Below are 14,694 nucleotides of genomic sequence, written 5' to 3'. Positions count from 1 at the left end.
AAAAAAAAAACAAACAAACAAAAAACCAAACCAACAACCCCCCCCCCCAAAAAAAACCCCAAACCAAAACCAAACTACCAACCCAAACCAAAACAAAATAACCCAGAAAACTGTCTGAAAATATTTAGGTCTTGTGGTAGTCTCTTAAACATAATCTTTTTCCAAAAGAAACAAAAATAACCTAGCAGTAATATATATAAAAATGGCCTCTTGTTAAGGCTATTGAAATCTTTCTCAGCAAGAGAAATGTTTGCCAGTGCTACCCTGAAAATGTATGGTAGCAATGTGTCTAAAGGTCTGATGTCATGCCTGGGGAAGAGGGGAATTGTTAAGGTCCTGGTTCTGCCTGACTTAATTGTCCATGTCATATGTAGTATGCCATTCTATAGACAGCTTCAGATTTTTCTGTGTTTTGAAATAGCATTTAAGTTTCACTTCAGTCATAGTGGGTAGTGGGGTTTTTCTGTGTGGGGTGTGTTTGGGGTTTGGTTTAGTTTGTTTGGGGTGTTTTTGTTGGTTTGGTGGTTTTGTTTTTTAATGATGTGGTGGTGTGGAAATTACTGAAACAGTTGTTTTACATTAATCACACTTTTTTGCTATTTTTCAGTTTAGAATCACTGCAAGTCTTAAACTAAGATGGCTAAGTTGCCTTGCCCCAAATGGTTAGGATGCAGATGTGTATGCATTAGAAGTATGCAGTTTGTTTTGTAATACATACCTAGCTAAAACCTGGAATCTTCTTTTTATAGCAAAGACCAATAAAACTGGAGGCAAAGATGATGGTACTGGCTTTAAAGCAGCATTACTTTCTGGTCCACCTGGAGTTGGTAAAACTACTACAGCTTCTTTGGTTTGTAAGGTGAGTTCCTATTAACAGCTGTTCTCAGCACTTTTTGTTATATATTGATTCTGTATCTGCATACAGATGCACGGTGCAGTTGGTATCCCCTAAATGACCTGTCTGCTCCAAGCCTTCTTCCACCTGCTTAGAACAGGGTTCCAGGTGAAAATATGTGTATGTTTAGATACCTTTATCGGGTCTGGGGCAAGAATGTAGCAGTGAGTGACTGCATTTCTTTCTGTTACATTGAGGGGAATAATATAACAGCATGTTGAATGACTGAAAATGGTTTTCAAGAATTGGAGCATTCAGCACAAGTTCTACAAGTCAGAGAATATTTGCACTAAATTTAGTGGGAGTTGCACTAAGTTTAGTGGCAGGCTTTTTGAAAGTTTCTATGACAGACTGGGTCATGGGTTTTATATATCTAATAAAGATATCTTGCCCAGACTCATTCTAAAATCAAATACTCCTTTAGGATGAGAGAAGTTGACAGGGCTTTGTGTCCATATCTAAATCTGAATTTAGAAATGAGTTTTTCCTAACTTAGCTGTCATGAGAATCAGCTGAGAACTCCATATTGTAGAAATACCATTAAAGCCAACTTATTAATAGTGGTGTTGTATGAAGTTACAGTTTGTTACTGTTGTTCTTTGACTTGCCTGAACTTTCTTAGAATATGATACTACCAGCTTGGAAGGTTTGAGAACTGTTGTGTTGGGAAGGAATAATTACTTGTCTCAAACAAGAATTTTACAGAGTAATTCCCAGTCTTCCCCCAGCCTGCCCTAGAGTTTTGTGCTAGCAGGCTGATGCCACAACCAAAACTAGACCTGCAGAAGAGCTGGATGTGCTGACTTGGACTCGTTTCTGCACTAGCATGGTCTTTGCTGCTTCTGGTTTCCAGCCTAGCTTTCTTAACAGCTGCTTCAGGTCTCTGCAGAGCATTTCACTGTGCTCCATGGGAGTAGCGAACAGAACTGGGTTGTTCAAGCTGCAGGAACAAAGCTGTGTGCAGCACACTGCTGTGCCGTGGCATGCCCCTGTCAGAGGAGTTTGCTGATAAAGGAGCAGCTGGGTTTGGTTCTTCAGGAACTGACATGCAGCCCAACCCTGTTCTGAAGTATTAGGGCTGCTGGGGGAGTAATTTGTTTCCTAGCTCTAAAATGGTTAAAAGCTTCTCTTTCCTTCAGCTTTCAAAGTGACATGTTTCTTGTCTTGACTCTTTGTGCATAAGACACTGATGTGCAGCTGGAAATACCGTGGAGCTTAGCCAGCCTTGGCTTGAAGTTCTGTTGTATACCTGGTGGCAGTTCTCTTAATCCTTCAGAACCAAATCTGTGCCACTGACTTCCCCTCTTGGCCCCCACTTAAAAACAAGTTCTCTTGAGTATATCTGTTCCATGTCTGTGAGAGAAAAGGAGTATAAAGGGAAGAAAGGAATCAAAGCCACAAATTATATGTGAAAATGTTGTTGTCAGAACTTCCTTATGGAACTCTGAAATACTGTTTCTAATTCTGAGTATGCGTATGCTCTTTCACTGATCTGTGTTCTCACATTTTGTGTGGTTTATGTGTTTTGACTAGGAACTGGGGTATAGCTATGTGGAGCTGAATGCCAGTGACACTCGCAGTAAGAACAGTCTAAAGGAAGTAGTTGCAGAGTCCCTTAACAACACCAGCATCAAAGACTTCTGTTCTGGTATGTCTGTGGTTTGAAGGAGGATTTTTGTTGTGTTAAAAGTCTGGTTACAGAAGGGACAGGGCTTCCTTATTACACAGCAGTGTTAGGAATTTAACTTGCTCATCACGCAGAAGAATCCAGCTCTCCCAGGAATGGCTTCATTTAGCAAGCTGTTTTATTTCATCTGCAATTGTAGAATTAAATCCTACTACGGTAGAACCAGTTGTTAATCTGCACAAACTACTGGAGAACTCTGCAGTTGCTCTTCTGTTGCATGGGACATTTCTTGGAAGATGACACAAGGTTATAGTCAGTTCTGTTCTGTGATCATGGATTCATGTGATCAACTGGTGGAGCAAGAGGTTCACCACCACCTCAGGTGTCTAGGATGGGCTTACCTAACCTGTAAAGCATTGGGTAAAACTCTGAGCAAGACTCTATTTTATTCCCATCTCATTTTCTTGTCCATATTCATTTTCAGGCACATCCTCATCAGTTAGCGGGAAACATGTATTGATCATGGATGAAGTGGATGGTATGGCAGGCAATGAAGACAGAGGAGGGATTCAGGTGAAACTGCTATAGTTATTAGCTAATGCCATTGCTAAGAGTGCATACCTTAAACAGCACAAAGTATTTCAAGCCAGTGTACTGTCCTCAACCCACGGTCCATAGAAACTCTCTGTAGAGTACAGTTTATTTGACCTGTTTTAGAAGTCAGTCTTCGTGTCAGAAGAATTATGCGTTGGTCGAGGGGGGAAAAGATACTTCTGTATAAGAAGCCTGGAGTGATGAACTTGGATGTGTGTGCTGTAGATGTTTATTCCTGGATAGGTGAATTTATCCTCTGGTCTCTGTAGCTGGCATGTACCTGCAGTGGGAGGTTTGTAGACTGACTGGGACAGTTGCTCTCTTCAGTAGGCAGTAATGCTGAATAAACAGTGTGGCATAGGCAGTAATATACTTTGTTCTCCTTAGCAGCTCCAGTTTTAGCTTCTGGAGGTTTTCCATAGTCACATGCAGTACTTGGACAATAAAGGCCATACAGATCTTTAGCTCCGATGCAGACATTTACATTGCAGGAATATGAAATTAAATTGAATTTTGCTTCCATTAGAGCAGGCAAAGTTTGCTCTGGTAAGTCTAACAATGCTGAAGCCTCAGGGCTGAGCTCTCTGGATGGGGAAGAGCTGACCTTTTTACTTCCTGCTGCCTCATTGTTTGTGGCAGGGTGCGTGAGAAAGATGTGTGCTCCCTCTGGGCATAGGCCAGGTCACACTGGCTGTTGGACAAATGAATCTCATTCTGCAGGGGGACAGCTCTGCTGTGGCTTGGTCTTAATTACTTCATGAAGAATGATCTAAACATGATTGCTGGAAGTGGGTAGACAGCCCATTTAGTGCAGCTGAATGGAAGTGGGAAAAGTTAGGAGAGGGGCTAGGTTTTCACTGTGTGGAAACATAATTATAGTAGGAAGAGTGTTAGAAACTTGCATCTCTCAAGGATCCGATTTAAGGCAGGGACTAATGCTGCTTGGTAGGACATTTTAAACATTCTCTATCTGATGTAATTGTTGCGATGTGTTTAAATCACAGGAGTTGATTGGTTTGATTAGACACACAAAGATACCCATCATCTGTATGTGTAATGATCGAAACCATCCTAAAATGCGTTCCTTGGTCCACTACTGTTTTGATCTTCGTTTTCAGAGACCTCGTCTAGAACAGATTAAGGTAAGAAGGCTGTGGCTGTAGGGGCTGCACTGAATTACCATCAGTAACTTCTGTTTTCATGTGGCAGTACGTATACAGAACTGGAAACACCACCTCAGTGAGTAACTACTTTTCAGAATGGTTTGAGATTTTCTTCCCAGAGAATGAAGTATCCCAGAGACTTTCAGATTTAGTAGTCTACCTTAAATATATCCAAAGATTTTTTTAAATGATCATGTGCTGCTTTTTTTTATACCAATTACAAGGGATGACATACATTTATGAGAGAAAATTTAAGTTATACGTGCTTTAAAAAACTACAAAAACATGGTAACTCTCTTTCATAGATGTGTCAATGTGTTCTGTAGGGGGAAGAATTCATAGGAATTCTCTAGTGACAGTTTCTCACCTGTGTGTATTACAGGGTGCCATGATGTCTATTGCATTTAAAGAAGGTTTAAAAATTCCACCACCTGCTATGCAAGAGATAATCCTGGCAGCAAATCAGGACATCAGACAGGTCAGTGCCACTTCAGCATCAGTGTCCATTCAGAGAGCATGTCACGTACAAATCCTAGATTTCAGTGTAGTATTTGAACAGTATTATTTTTATGTGTGGAGATAAGGCATTTTCTGCTTGAGTCTTCCATTTAAATGCTCTTATACTACCAAAATTGTCAATTTTGTTCTTTAGGTTTTACATAATCTTAATATGTGGTGTGCAAAAGATAAGTCACTGACTTATGATGAGGCTAAAACAGATGCCAGCAGAGCCAAAAAGGATATCAAACTGGTAAGTGTGAAATACTGGATTAGCTTTTACTGTCATTTTCTGATATAATCACTAGGCTTTGTAAGCATCTTCTGAACGAAAGCACCGATAACCTAGATGCAGGGAGCTGTCAGACTTGCCCCAAAGAGCTGAAGAGCAGTAAATCCAGGACTGAGGATATATTTTGATGTACTGGTCTCTTACGTAAGATGCAATTATGAAGCTCATACTTCTCATCCCGAGTCCCTTATATAGGAGCTAATTCTCTTACTATTGGAAGTAAAACCCAGTTCTTGAAACTGGTAAAGTACTAGGAAGGAAATACTGAACATTGAACTTGTACTGATGAGTCCAGATCTTGTTGGGTACTATCACTACAGTAATTTTGTGATGCTGTGTGGTGTATTACTGTTTTTGTTGACCTGCAACCCACTGACTTGTTGAAATATCATCTATTTAGGGCCCTTTTGATGTTGTCCGGAAGGTTTTTGCTGCTGGAGAGGAGGCTTCTCGTATGTCTCTTATAGACAAATCAGATCTTTTCTTCCATGATTATTCCCTAGCACCTCTCTTTGTCCAAGAGAACTACGTACATGTGAAACCAGCTGCTGCTGGGTGAGTTATTCCATACCCTAAACTCTGACACAGGCTTTTGTGTCAGAGAGTAAAGCTAGACTAAAACCTATCTGGATAATTCTGCTTTGTAATACAGTCAACTTTGTTTTTTTTCCAGAGGAAATCTGAAAAAGCACTTGGTGCTCTTGAGTAGAACAGCTGACAGCATATGTGATGGTGATATAGTGGACAAACAGATTCGTAGTAAGCAAAACTGGAACCTTCTTCCAACACAGGTGAGCACTTAACACTTGTTTCATGTGCGTTATGGGTGTCCAGTGTAAGAGTGATCCCTTAAAATGTATGTTTCGGTGTAATTTTGTGACCTATGTAGTTCATACTTCACATAGTATTCTCTGTTCTGCTGGCGAGTAGAGCAGTTTCCCATATTTATGTTGCTGAACTCACAGTGTATCATGAAATTAAGTCTTCTGAAACTTTGAAAAGCTTGACCCTTCTTTATGAAGCGTAGGAGCACCTGGCACGTATCACCTCTGGTGTGCAGTTACAAGCCTGCTGGCTTTTATTTATGTGTTTCCTATCGCAGCCTCCCACCAGGCCAGTTTTCTCCCAAAGCACAGAGGACTGAAGCTTTGTCACTGCTTTTAGCGATCACCAAAAAGTTGGCCAGACTTGTACTTGAAGGATTGTGACTGGCAGCAGAGATGAGGTTGGAAGGGACCTCTGGGAGGTCATCTTGTTCACCCCCTGCTTAATGCAGGTACAAACAGAGAAGTTGCTTAGGAATTTAGCTAGCTGAGCTCATGGAGATTCATGGTGTTCTCTGGAAATGTCTCCTTCACCAGGTCCATCTGTGCTTGTTTGTATGAAGTCAGCTGTTTGTGTGACTACATTCTAAAATGAGAAACAAACAGGCTTTTTTCTTTTTTTAAATAGCTTTTAAAACCCAGATAATTTCACAGATGTTTTAGAAGATGGTAATAAATAGGGTGGTACAAGAGATGAAGCTATAACCTCAGAGGGGTTGAACAGAAACAAGCAAGCAGGAAAGTGTTCTCTTAAATGAGCTGCTTCTACTGCGGAACCGTGCTGACCTACCCCCTTCCATGTAGGGCAGTATGTCACAGTGTCAGTGAGACTAATTCATTGTGGCTTGAGTTTGGCATGTGTGTTACTTTTTCAGGCTATTTATGCAAGTGTTCTGCCAGGAGAGCTGATGAGAGGTCACATGTCCCAGTTTCCTGTCTTTCCCAGCTGGCTGGGGAAATTTTCATCCACAGGCAAACATGATCGTATCATTCAAGAACTGGCAATGCACATGAGTCTCAGGTAGTACCGACATTCCTTTTCTGGTTTATATTGACATGGATATTTAGTTCTCGTGTGGTTTGTTACCAACCATTAATTCCTTGCTGTGTTTGGCACAAACTTGAGTATATTCTGAATATCCTCGTGTGTTGGTGGTGACACTTTCTTGGTACTTAATCTGGGCAACAGTCAGACTGCAGACACTTTTAGTGATGCTTTTTTTTCCCCCCTGAAGTTTGTTTCTCAGTCAGGGATGTTTTCCCAGACCGCTCGGTGGTTGGATACCTTGCGCTGGGTTACCCCTGATGTGGGTGTGGCAGAAGGAACAGCCCAGTACAACTTGGAGTTAACTCGTTAAGGCAGCTGATTATCCATTTGCTGAGGGCCTACCTCCAGGTTGATTGTGTTTAGAAGTGAATGGTGGTGGTTGTACAGATGTACTTCCTACTTTCTGTTTGACAAAGAACCCAGATGTGCAAGAGGACAGTAAATATGGAGTATTTGTCGTATTTGCGGGATGCGCTTGTCCAGCCCTTGAAAGACTTTGGAGCAGATGGTGTACAACAGGCTGTAACGTTTATGGACTCTTACTGCTTGATGAAAGAAGATGTTGAAAATATCATGGAAGTAAGCACGTGGGGAGGCAAACCCAGTACTTTTTCAAAGCTGGATCCTAAGGTAAAAACTGAATTTTCCCCTTTCCTTCCGTATCTTTAAAAAGAAATCATAGAATAATAGCTGTGGTATGGATGTGCTGCTGGAAGGCTGAAGTTGGTGCAGCTGCAAATGAATAATTTTATTAACTATAATTTAATGAATGGTAGTCTTTGTAAGTCAGCTGTTTTAGAGGTGTGTCCTACAAGCTAGTCAGGCTGTGCCTCATTGGGCAGCCCTACCATACACCTCATGTTTCTGGTGTGAAGGATCACTGAGTCGGCTGTGTCAGTGGTGTGGAAGTGGAACACAGAAGGGGTGGGGGAAGCTGCTATTTTCGTACACGGAAGCTTGGGGCTGCAGGCTGTCTTGCCTTCTTGCAGAGCACTGCCTGCCTTGCCACCACGCAGAGGAAGAGGGACGCACAACTGAACCTGTAACGCTGTGGGCGCTGAGTGAATAGGCTGGCTTGCAGCTGGCATCTTTCATGGTCCAGTTACTCAGCTGCTGGCCTAGTGGGGGTACTTTTGTGTGGTACTCCTTTGGGATCGGGCTAGTCTGCGTCAGTAGTTGGGACCCTCACTGGGTACAAGGGGAGCTTAAGCTCAAGTCCCTGTTACAAACTGGGCAGGCATGAAGTCTGAACTTGATTTCCCCCATGCCAGGTCACAGGCTGGGGGAAAGGGAAGAATCTCGTTTGCCACTGTAGTGCAGCCGGTGTTCAGTGCTGCTGAGGGTGGCTTTGGTGAGAGTGACTTGAATTAGGTGACAGCAGAACAACAGTACTGAAACTATTGGAGGCCTAAGTGAGGACCATCTGAAGATGCACACTGTGGATTATGTGGGACTTTCTTAAAATGAGCTCTTAGGTGCTTTCTGTGTCCTGAGATAGTGTCCTCTTCTGTGTATCTTTGGCCATATCTTCCCAAGGAAAGATGATGTGGAATCTCTCATTGAGAGTTGGTTAGCTAACAATCTGCAGTTCCTAAGATGATGCTTATAATGTTTCCTTCCAACCTAACAGGTCAAAGCAGCTTTTACACGTGCCTACAACAAAGAGGCACATCTGACTCCATATTCACTTAATTCTGTCAAGACATCTAAAAGGCAGTCGGGATCTGCAGCGACCTTAGAACTGAATGAAGACTTGAATGTGGAAGAGATTCATTCTGAGGAGGAAGAGCAAGATGCTGTTGAAAGTGATGCAATGATTAAGGTGATTTAATTTCTTCAGTGTTAAACTACCACACTAAACTTTCCTCTTGGTTACCTTTCTGGGGCTTGTAACAGCATCTGAATTAAAAAAAACCCAAACAACATAGCTGATATCATCCCTCACTTTTGAATCTGTAACTAGTTGTAGCCTGAAAAAGTCCATTATTTTTATCTGTTTTCTTCTGCTTGCATGTTGGACCAACATGAGGCATCACTCTAAACTCTGTCCAGTGTCCAGTTCTAAACTGTGTCCAGTTCCAAAACGTAGCAATATTTTAGGTGTTGGTGGGGGTGATGCCCTTGGTGAGGAGCAGCCATAGGCCTTTGCTTGGGGTTAGCAAAGACACCAGCAGCAGCTTTTGTACCTATGCCCTTAGGGCTGAATATTGTAGAGTGTGTACACCCAGGGCACTTCATACCTGAAAGGGGTGGGGGAGAGAGGGCTTTTGCGTTTAACACCAAATGCATTTTGACTTGGGCTTCTGGGAGGTTGCAGTTGGGTTTTAAACTGTCTGTATATTCTGTTTGTAGCAAAAAAAGGCAAAGTCTTCCAAGCTGCCAAAAAGAGAGAAAAATGAAGAAACAACAAAAAAAGAAGGGAAAAGGAAAGATAAAACAAGACATTAAACAGAATAAAACCTTGCTCTGGAAGGCAGCTTTACTTATCTAACTTCTGGCTGGAACGAGAAACAGGTCCAGTGCTGGAGCTGGGAAAGCGGAACCAGTGTGATGAAAATGCTCCTCTTATAGAGGTGATGTAGCTACTCCACTTTCACACTATGCCATGTCCTACTCAATCTTAACGTGCTACAGTGTTACAAGCTATTAATATCCTTGTGCAAGGAACACCGGGGTGCATGTACTCAAGGAAAACATGATGCTTAGTTACCTGGCACTTATGCTAAGTCTTCCTAGGACTTTACTTTTTTTTTTTTTTTTTTTTTTTTTTTTTTTTTTTAATAAATCCCCTGACATTGTGGTGAACTCTTGTAAGTAGTACATGATGCAAAAAAACCCCAAACCAAAATTGCATATTTGTACATTGTAGAAATTAAGCAGTGTATAAAATTACAATAAAATGTTTCACAGGAGTCTTTTTAAAGTTTTGGTTAAGTTCATGGAGTGTTCTTTCTCCCTCCCTCTCTTTTCTTCCAAGGTTCTGGCTTTCTTTCATGTACAGGATGTGGTGTTACTGTTTTCCCACAACTTCCCTTTTGTTCAGTTAGAGACGAAAAAGCAGTGAGGGATTTCATTCCAGAACTTGAGGAGCCTGTGCCTGTATGAGTTATCTCTTTAATCAAATCCAGAAGGGAAGAGTAAGAGTAAGAAATGTTAATAGAAAATAGTTGTAAAGTTCAGAACTGATGTTGAGAGAACACCAGGGGGTTTGGTTTGGCTTTAGCACAGATAAAATGCAAATTCTGCTTGTTAAGAAGAATTATCAATCAGTTTTTATTACTATAATAAATCAATTTATTATAGTAATAAATACTATAATAAATCAAAGTACAAAATTTATCAAAAGGTAAATATTTACAGGCTATCACAAAATAGAAGTGACAGGGTGGTTGTTATTACACATCTTTTCCCCACTAGGATTTAGTGTAGTGATGGAGCTTTCCTTGCTGCTTGCCAGACAACACCTGCAGTTCTGAAAATAAACAGAGCTGGTTAGTCATCTCCTGGGATAGAAAGACTGTGATGCAAACCACAAGGTTTTCTCAAACCAGAAAAAAGGTTAACAAAGTAATTTATAATACCCCGTGTGCATTACTTTGACCTACAGCTACATTTTCACGTAAGGTGTTCAGATGTCAAGAGGCATTGATGTTCAGTTACCATTCCTTTAACAAAAACAAAGTCTTGGATTCTCAGTGTGTGGTAGAGACAGGGCAGTGGTCTCATTCTTTGAAATGGGAGTATTTCAATCCAATAGTATGTTGCTGTTACTCTGTGATACATTCTTATATTCTGTTAAACATAGAAGCTAAGATGATGTAACCTGCGCTTTAGATCTGCTCCTTCCAGTTTGCATCTCTGTCTCTTCCTACGCTTAAACACTTGTTGGTAGATCTGCATGGGGATTTGCTGATGTTGAGATCTTCAGGCTGTTCTCTGTGTTACTGAAACACAACTGGTATTCAGGAACATGTTCCAAGCCTCACAACTGGAATGATTTTGCTCCCAGGTTAGTGGCAGTAGCAAAAGCTACTGTTGGTTGTATGCCTGAGGGCAAACGGGTGCTACAGCTGGGTCTCAGTTACCGGAGGCCCAGACGCACGCTGTAAGTCAGGGGCTGAACACTGCCTTTCCCTGGCTGGGAGAAATGCCTGATGTCCTCTAGAAGGAGCTGGGTTAAATACAAAATAAAGGCTCTAGCACATACCTGAATTTATTAGTCCCCATCTTCTGGCTTGAGATACTGTGTGCAATCATTTATTTTCTTGAGATGAACAATGTCAATCCTTTCAGAACACATTGGACATGTGTTTTCAGCCTGTAACATGCTGTTTTAAAAGAAGGGTGACTGGTCAAATGATAATTTCAATATCTTTTCAAAGGAACTGCTGGGTGTGAGGCAGAAAGCATCAGAGCAAAGTTCTGACCTGTGTGATATGACAGATACAGGCCAGGGCAACAGCTGCTTCTGTCTAGGCAGAGCAAAGGTTTGTTTGCACTTTCTGCAGCATCCCAGTTCCTGACATCTGAACAGAGCCATCCCAGCCCATTCTCATACAGGTGACGATGGGGGATGAGGGATTCTTGCTGCTGTGTTGTGGTGACTGCTGCTGTGGCTGTGTTGCCCCCCTGCCTCCATGTCAGGCTGCCTTCCTGGAAGGAGCTGAGGACTTACATAACCCCCCATCCACCTTCCTGTTTCTGGTGTTGGAGCCCTGCATCTTGGGCCCAGTTCCTTCCTTATCATAGTTTTTGGTTCCCTTTGAAGTGATGTTCTGTGAATATGTTAGATGAAACTACCAGGTAAGGGGGATTCATCTTCCATCCCCCAGATGTTAAGTTTTGAGTACCAAATTAAACAGTTTGCTGCTAAAATATGAACAGACATTGTAGTCCTGCAACAGAAAAAAAAAATCCCAACTTACCTCTTGAATTCTGAATAGAGGGCAGGAAAGTCACAGTGTGGGCAGACTGTCCAGTCATCTCGTACCATATGCCGACCCTGCGTGCAAAAGCATGAGTAGTTAAAGGGCAGGTGCTGTCCTGGTGAACTGGGCGTTGAGTTTTGTACCGGTTACTGTGAGAATGTCTCAGCAACTGAATTCTAAAGATCTTGAGGAATTGAAAACCCCAAACCGTGCTAGTTTGATTACTGTGTAAATCCTGTAACCAGAAAAGGAGCTCTTGCTGAGATGCCATGCTTTCGTTATAATTTGTATTCCTCTTTAAAAAAAAGAAATCTAAGAATGTATTGAATTACAACTTTTTAAATTCTTTTAGTGATCTGTAGAGCTATGTCTTGAGATGTATGTAAATCTACTGCAATTTTTGGTGTTGTATATGATGTTCAAGAAATGCTGCCCGAGCCCTGGAGGTGGCACTCAATGCTGTCCAGTTTGTGAGCACAATGACTGCCTAGTCCTTGCCTCTTTCCACAGAAATTTTTTCTCCTTTTTTGGTAGGGTTTAATAATTTGCTTTTGATAGAAAAATTATGTACTTTTTTAATACTATAAAAATGCAATAGCACCTTGAACTATATTGAGAGATTTATGCTCTAATACAATATGCAACAGTAGACTCTTCTGACACTGATTCTTGTATTTGAAAATGCTGCATTCCTAATGATGATACAAATACCTGTGATGAAAATGAACTATAACCAAGACAGAGCCAAAATAAATAATGTGAAACATACATGGATATGTACTTTGTTTGGCTCATAAAGCTATATTTAAAAGACTTTTGTTTTTTTTTCCTTAAGATAATACTTCTGAAATAGTACCAGTCATCTTACTCTGTAAAACAATACAGTAAAAAAATAATGACTTATTAATATTTTTTTGTAAGGCTTAATTCTTTAGTTTTAATAAAGTATGTTAATTCTAACATTTGATTCCTGTTCAAGTAAATTTCGATTTTTTTGCAATTCCAGTGTGACAAATATCTTGAACCTAGTAAAAGTAGAGTGTTAGTTGCACACTAGCTAACCTCAGTATAAAGAATTTGTACTGGTGCTGGTAACAGTGGGATGCATGGCTTTTCCACAGGGAAATGTAGCCCCCATCCATACCTCTTCAGTACACTTTAAAGTACCCTGAAACAAAAATGTTAGAACTCAATTCTGTATGGATCAATAATACAAGAAACACTGATGTCACTGGCTGACCCATTATTTAACTTGGAATTGCCTAAAAATTCTGTTGCATTCTGGGCTATTTCCAAAAGTTTTTTGAAGTTGTTTTTTTTTCCCCTGAGCAAAGGGCCAGGTTGGGAAGGTGCCAGCAGCACAGCCCTGTCTGTGTTCTCCCAGGGGCACCAACTGGCCTGACGGTGCATGTGTTGGGTGTTCAGGGGAGCCCTGGTGCACAAGCTGAAGGCTTCCAGAACCACTTTGTGATTTACTCTTGTCTTTAAGTGCCTGCAACTTGTAGGTGGCTACTAAGGATGCTCTAGGGTAGTTAAAGACAACAAGAATTTCTTTTACTTATGGGTAAGAACTTAGAAAAAACCAAAACCCAACAAACTGACCCACAAAACCACCTAGCTTGAATCTACTAGCAAACCAAGGATGTTCAGATGAAATTGTTTTTAGCAGGAATGAAAAGCTCTGTGTTTTTTCTGACACTGCAGAAAACACAGCAGATACTTACAGTTGCAATACAGTACGGGAGATTGTTTTTGCAGCCAGGACACAGAAGTTCGCTCTCTGGGAGCTGGAATGCACAGTGTGGACAGGCTGTTGCTGGCTCTTCTGTCTCTGTTGTGTCTGGACGTCTAGAAGCAAGATACAAATGTGAATAAAAACCTCAAGTGCTTTGAACTTGAACAAAGATGTTTTACAATGCCTTTGATACTTAGCAAGTGTTCTTCCTTTGCATTATTTGCATAGCTTCCAAGTGAATTTTATATTCCACCAGATAATTCCTCATAACTACAACCCAAGCTTCATCACAATTATGCATCCCAGAAATAGATAATTTTCCATCCAATCTGAAACAGTGCAACATTTTTAAAGCTGTAACAGATCATAGTACTTTGAAAGCTTTCAAAACTCATGGTCTGTATGTCTAGGAGATAAAGCAATGGTTTATTTCAGTGTTTTTCTGGGATGGGATTGACCACAAAAAATTGAAGTAACAAGAACTAAACCCGGTGGCCTGGTGGGACAATACAGCTTGTAACTGCCCTACACGGGCCCGTGTTCATCCACATGTCTGTCAGAATGATGGGCCTGATCCAGGCACCACGGTTAAGGGCAGTGGGGGGGAGACTTTTTTCAGATTTCTTATCTGACCTCAACATTTAGTCTTCTATGGAACACTTAGAGATGAAGAGCTTAGTCACTTTTAGTCTATTTTCCAATGAGGAGGATACATCCTTTCTAATGTTTTCCCTAGTTATCTTGACTCTGTAGAACGCACAATTTCTCAATTTCTCTTTCTTAGCCTGGGCATGTACGTCCCCCTTGCAATGGCCAGTTCCTTTGTCTCTACATATGAAAGCTGAGGTTGGATAAACGTGATAGATTAAGAACAAGTCAACATGGCTTTTAGTATTGATGCCATATTTTAGAAACTTACTGTAATGTTCTAGAAATACTAACCAGGTAATTTGGAAGAACTTTGCATGAATTAAAAAAAATGGTTAAATACTAAACTGAATAGGATCAACAGTTCTCACAGTATGCATCTGTGGTAACTACTGCTGTCTACATGCTCATAAAATGTAAGTGAAAATAATGTGATGCCACA

The 14,694-nt window shown here is 41.0% G+C and overlaps 2 protein-coding genes across 6 annotated transcripts in view; one reads left to right on the top strand and one right to left on the bottom strand.

Moving 5' to 3' along the window:
• RFC1 (replication factor C subunit 1) overlaps positions 1-9,850 on the top strand; it is a gene marked incomplete at its 5' end in the record, with an annotated part of 34,868 nt that extends 25,018 nt beyond the window's left edge. The window contains 12 exons of the mRNA XM_026846958.1: positions 750-859; positions 2,429-2,543; positions 3,007-3,095; positions 4,121-4,258; positions 4,662-4,757; positions 4,932-5,030; positions 5,470-5,624; positions 5,743-5,860; positions 6,769-6,914; positions 7,358-7,571; positions 8,572-8,763; positions 9,294-9,850. Coding sequence (XP_026702759.1) covers positions 750-859; positions 2,429-2,543; positions 3,007-3,095; positions 4,121-4,258; positions 4,662-4,757; positions 4,932-5,030; positions 5,470-5,624; positions 5,743-5,860; positions 6,769-6,914; positions 7,358-7,571; positions 8,572-8,763; positions 9,294-9,389 — 1,568 coding nt within the window. The remainder of the gene's footprint in view (positions 1-749; positions 860-2,428; positions 2,544-3,006; positions 3,096-4,120; positions 4,259-4,661; positions 4,758-4,931; positions 5,031-5,469; positions 5,625-5,742; positions 5,861-6,768; positions 6,915-7,357; positions 7,572-8,571; positions 8,764-9,293) is intronic.
• A 401-nt stretch (positions 9,851-10,251) lies between these two features.
• The window catches only part of WDR19 (WD repeat domain 19), a 47,493-nt gene continuing 43,050 nt past the window's right edge, over positions 10,252-14,694 (bottom strand). For 4 of the 5 annotated variants that reach the window (XM_026847343.1, XM_026847345.1, XM_026847348.1 and 1 more), the window contains 3 exons: positions 13,594-13,717; positions 11,867-11,943; positions 10,252-11,269 (listed from right to left, as the gene is read on the bottom strand). In XM_026847343.1, the coding sequence (XP_026703144.1) occupies positions 11,158-11,269; positions 11,867-11,943; positions 13,594-13,717 (313 nt within the window). In that variant the 3' untranslated portion in view covers positions 10,252-11,157. The remainder of the gene's footprint in view (positions 11,270-11,866; positions 11,944-13,593; positions 13,718-14,694) is intronic. The other variant, XM_026847344.1, reaches the window with a different exon arrangement.

This window comes from Athene cunicularia, assembly GCF_003259725.1.
Source record: "Athene cunicularia isolate RWA chromosome 4 unlocalized genomic scaffold, athCun1 chr4_part1, whole genome shotgun sequence".
Lineage (NCBI taxonomy): Eukaryota > Metazoa > Chordata > Aves > Strigiformes > Strigidae > Athene > Athene cunicularia.
This window is presented reverse-complemented; position numbering and strand designations above follow the sequence as displayed.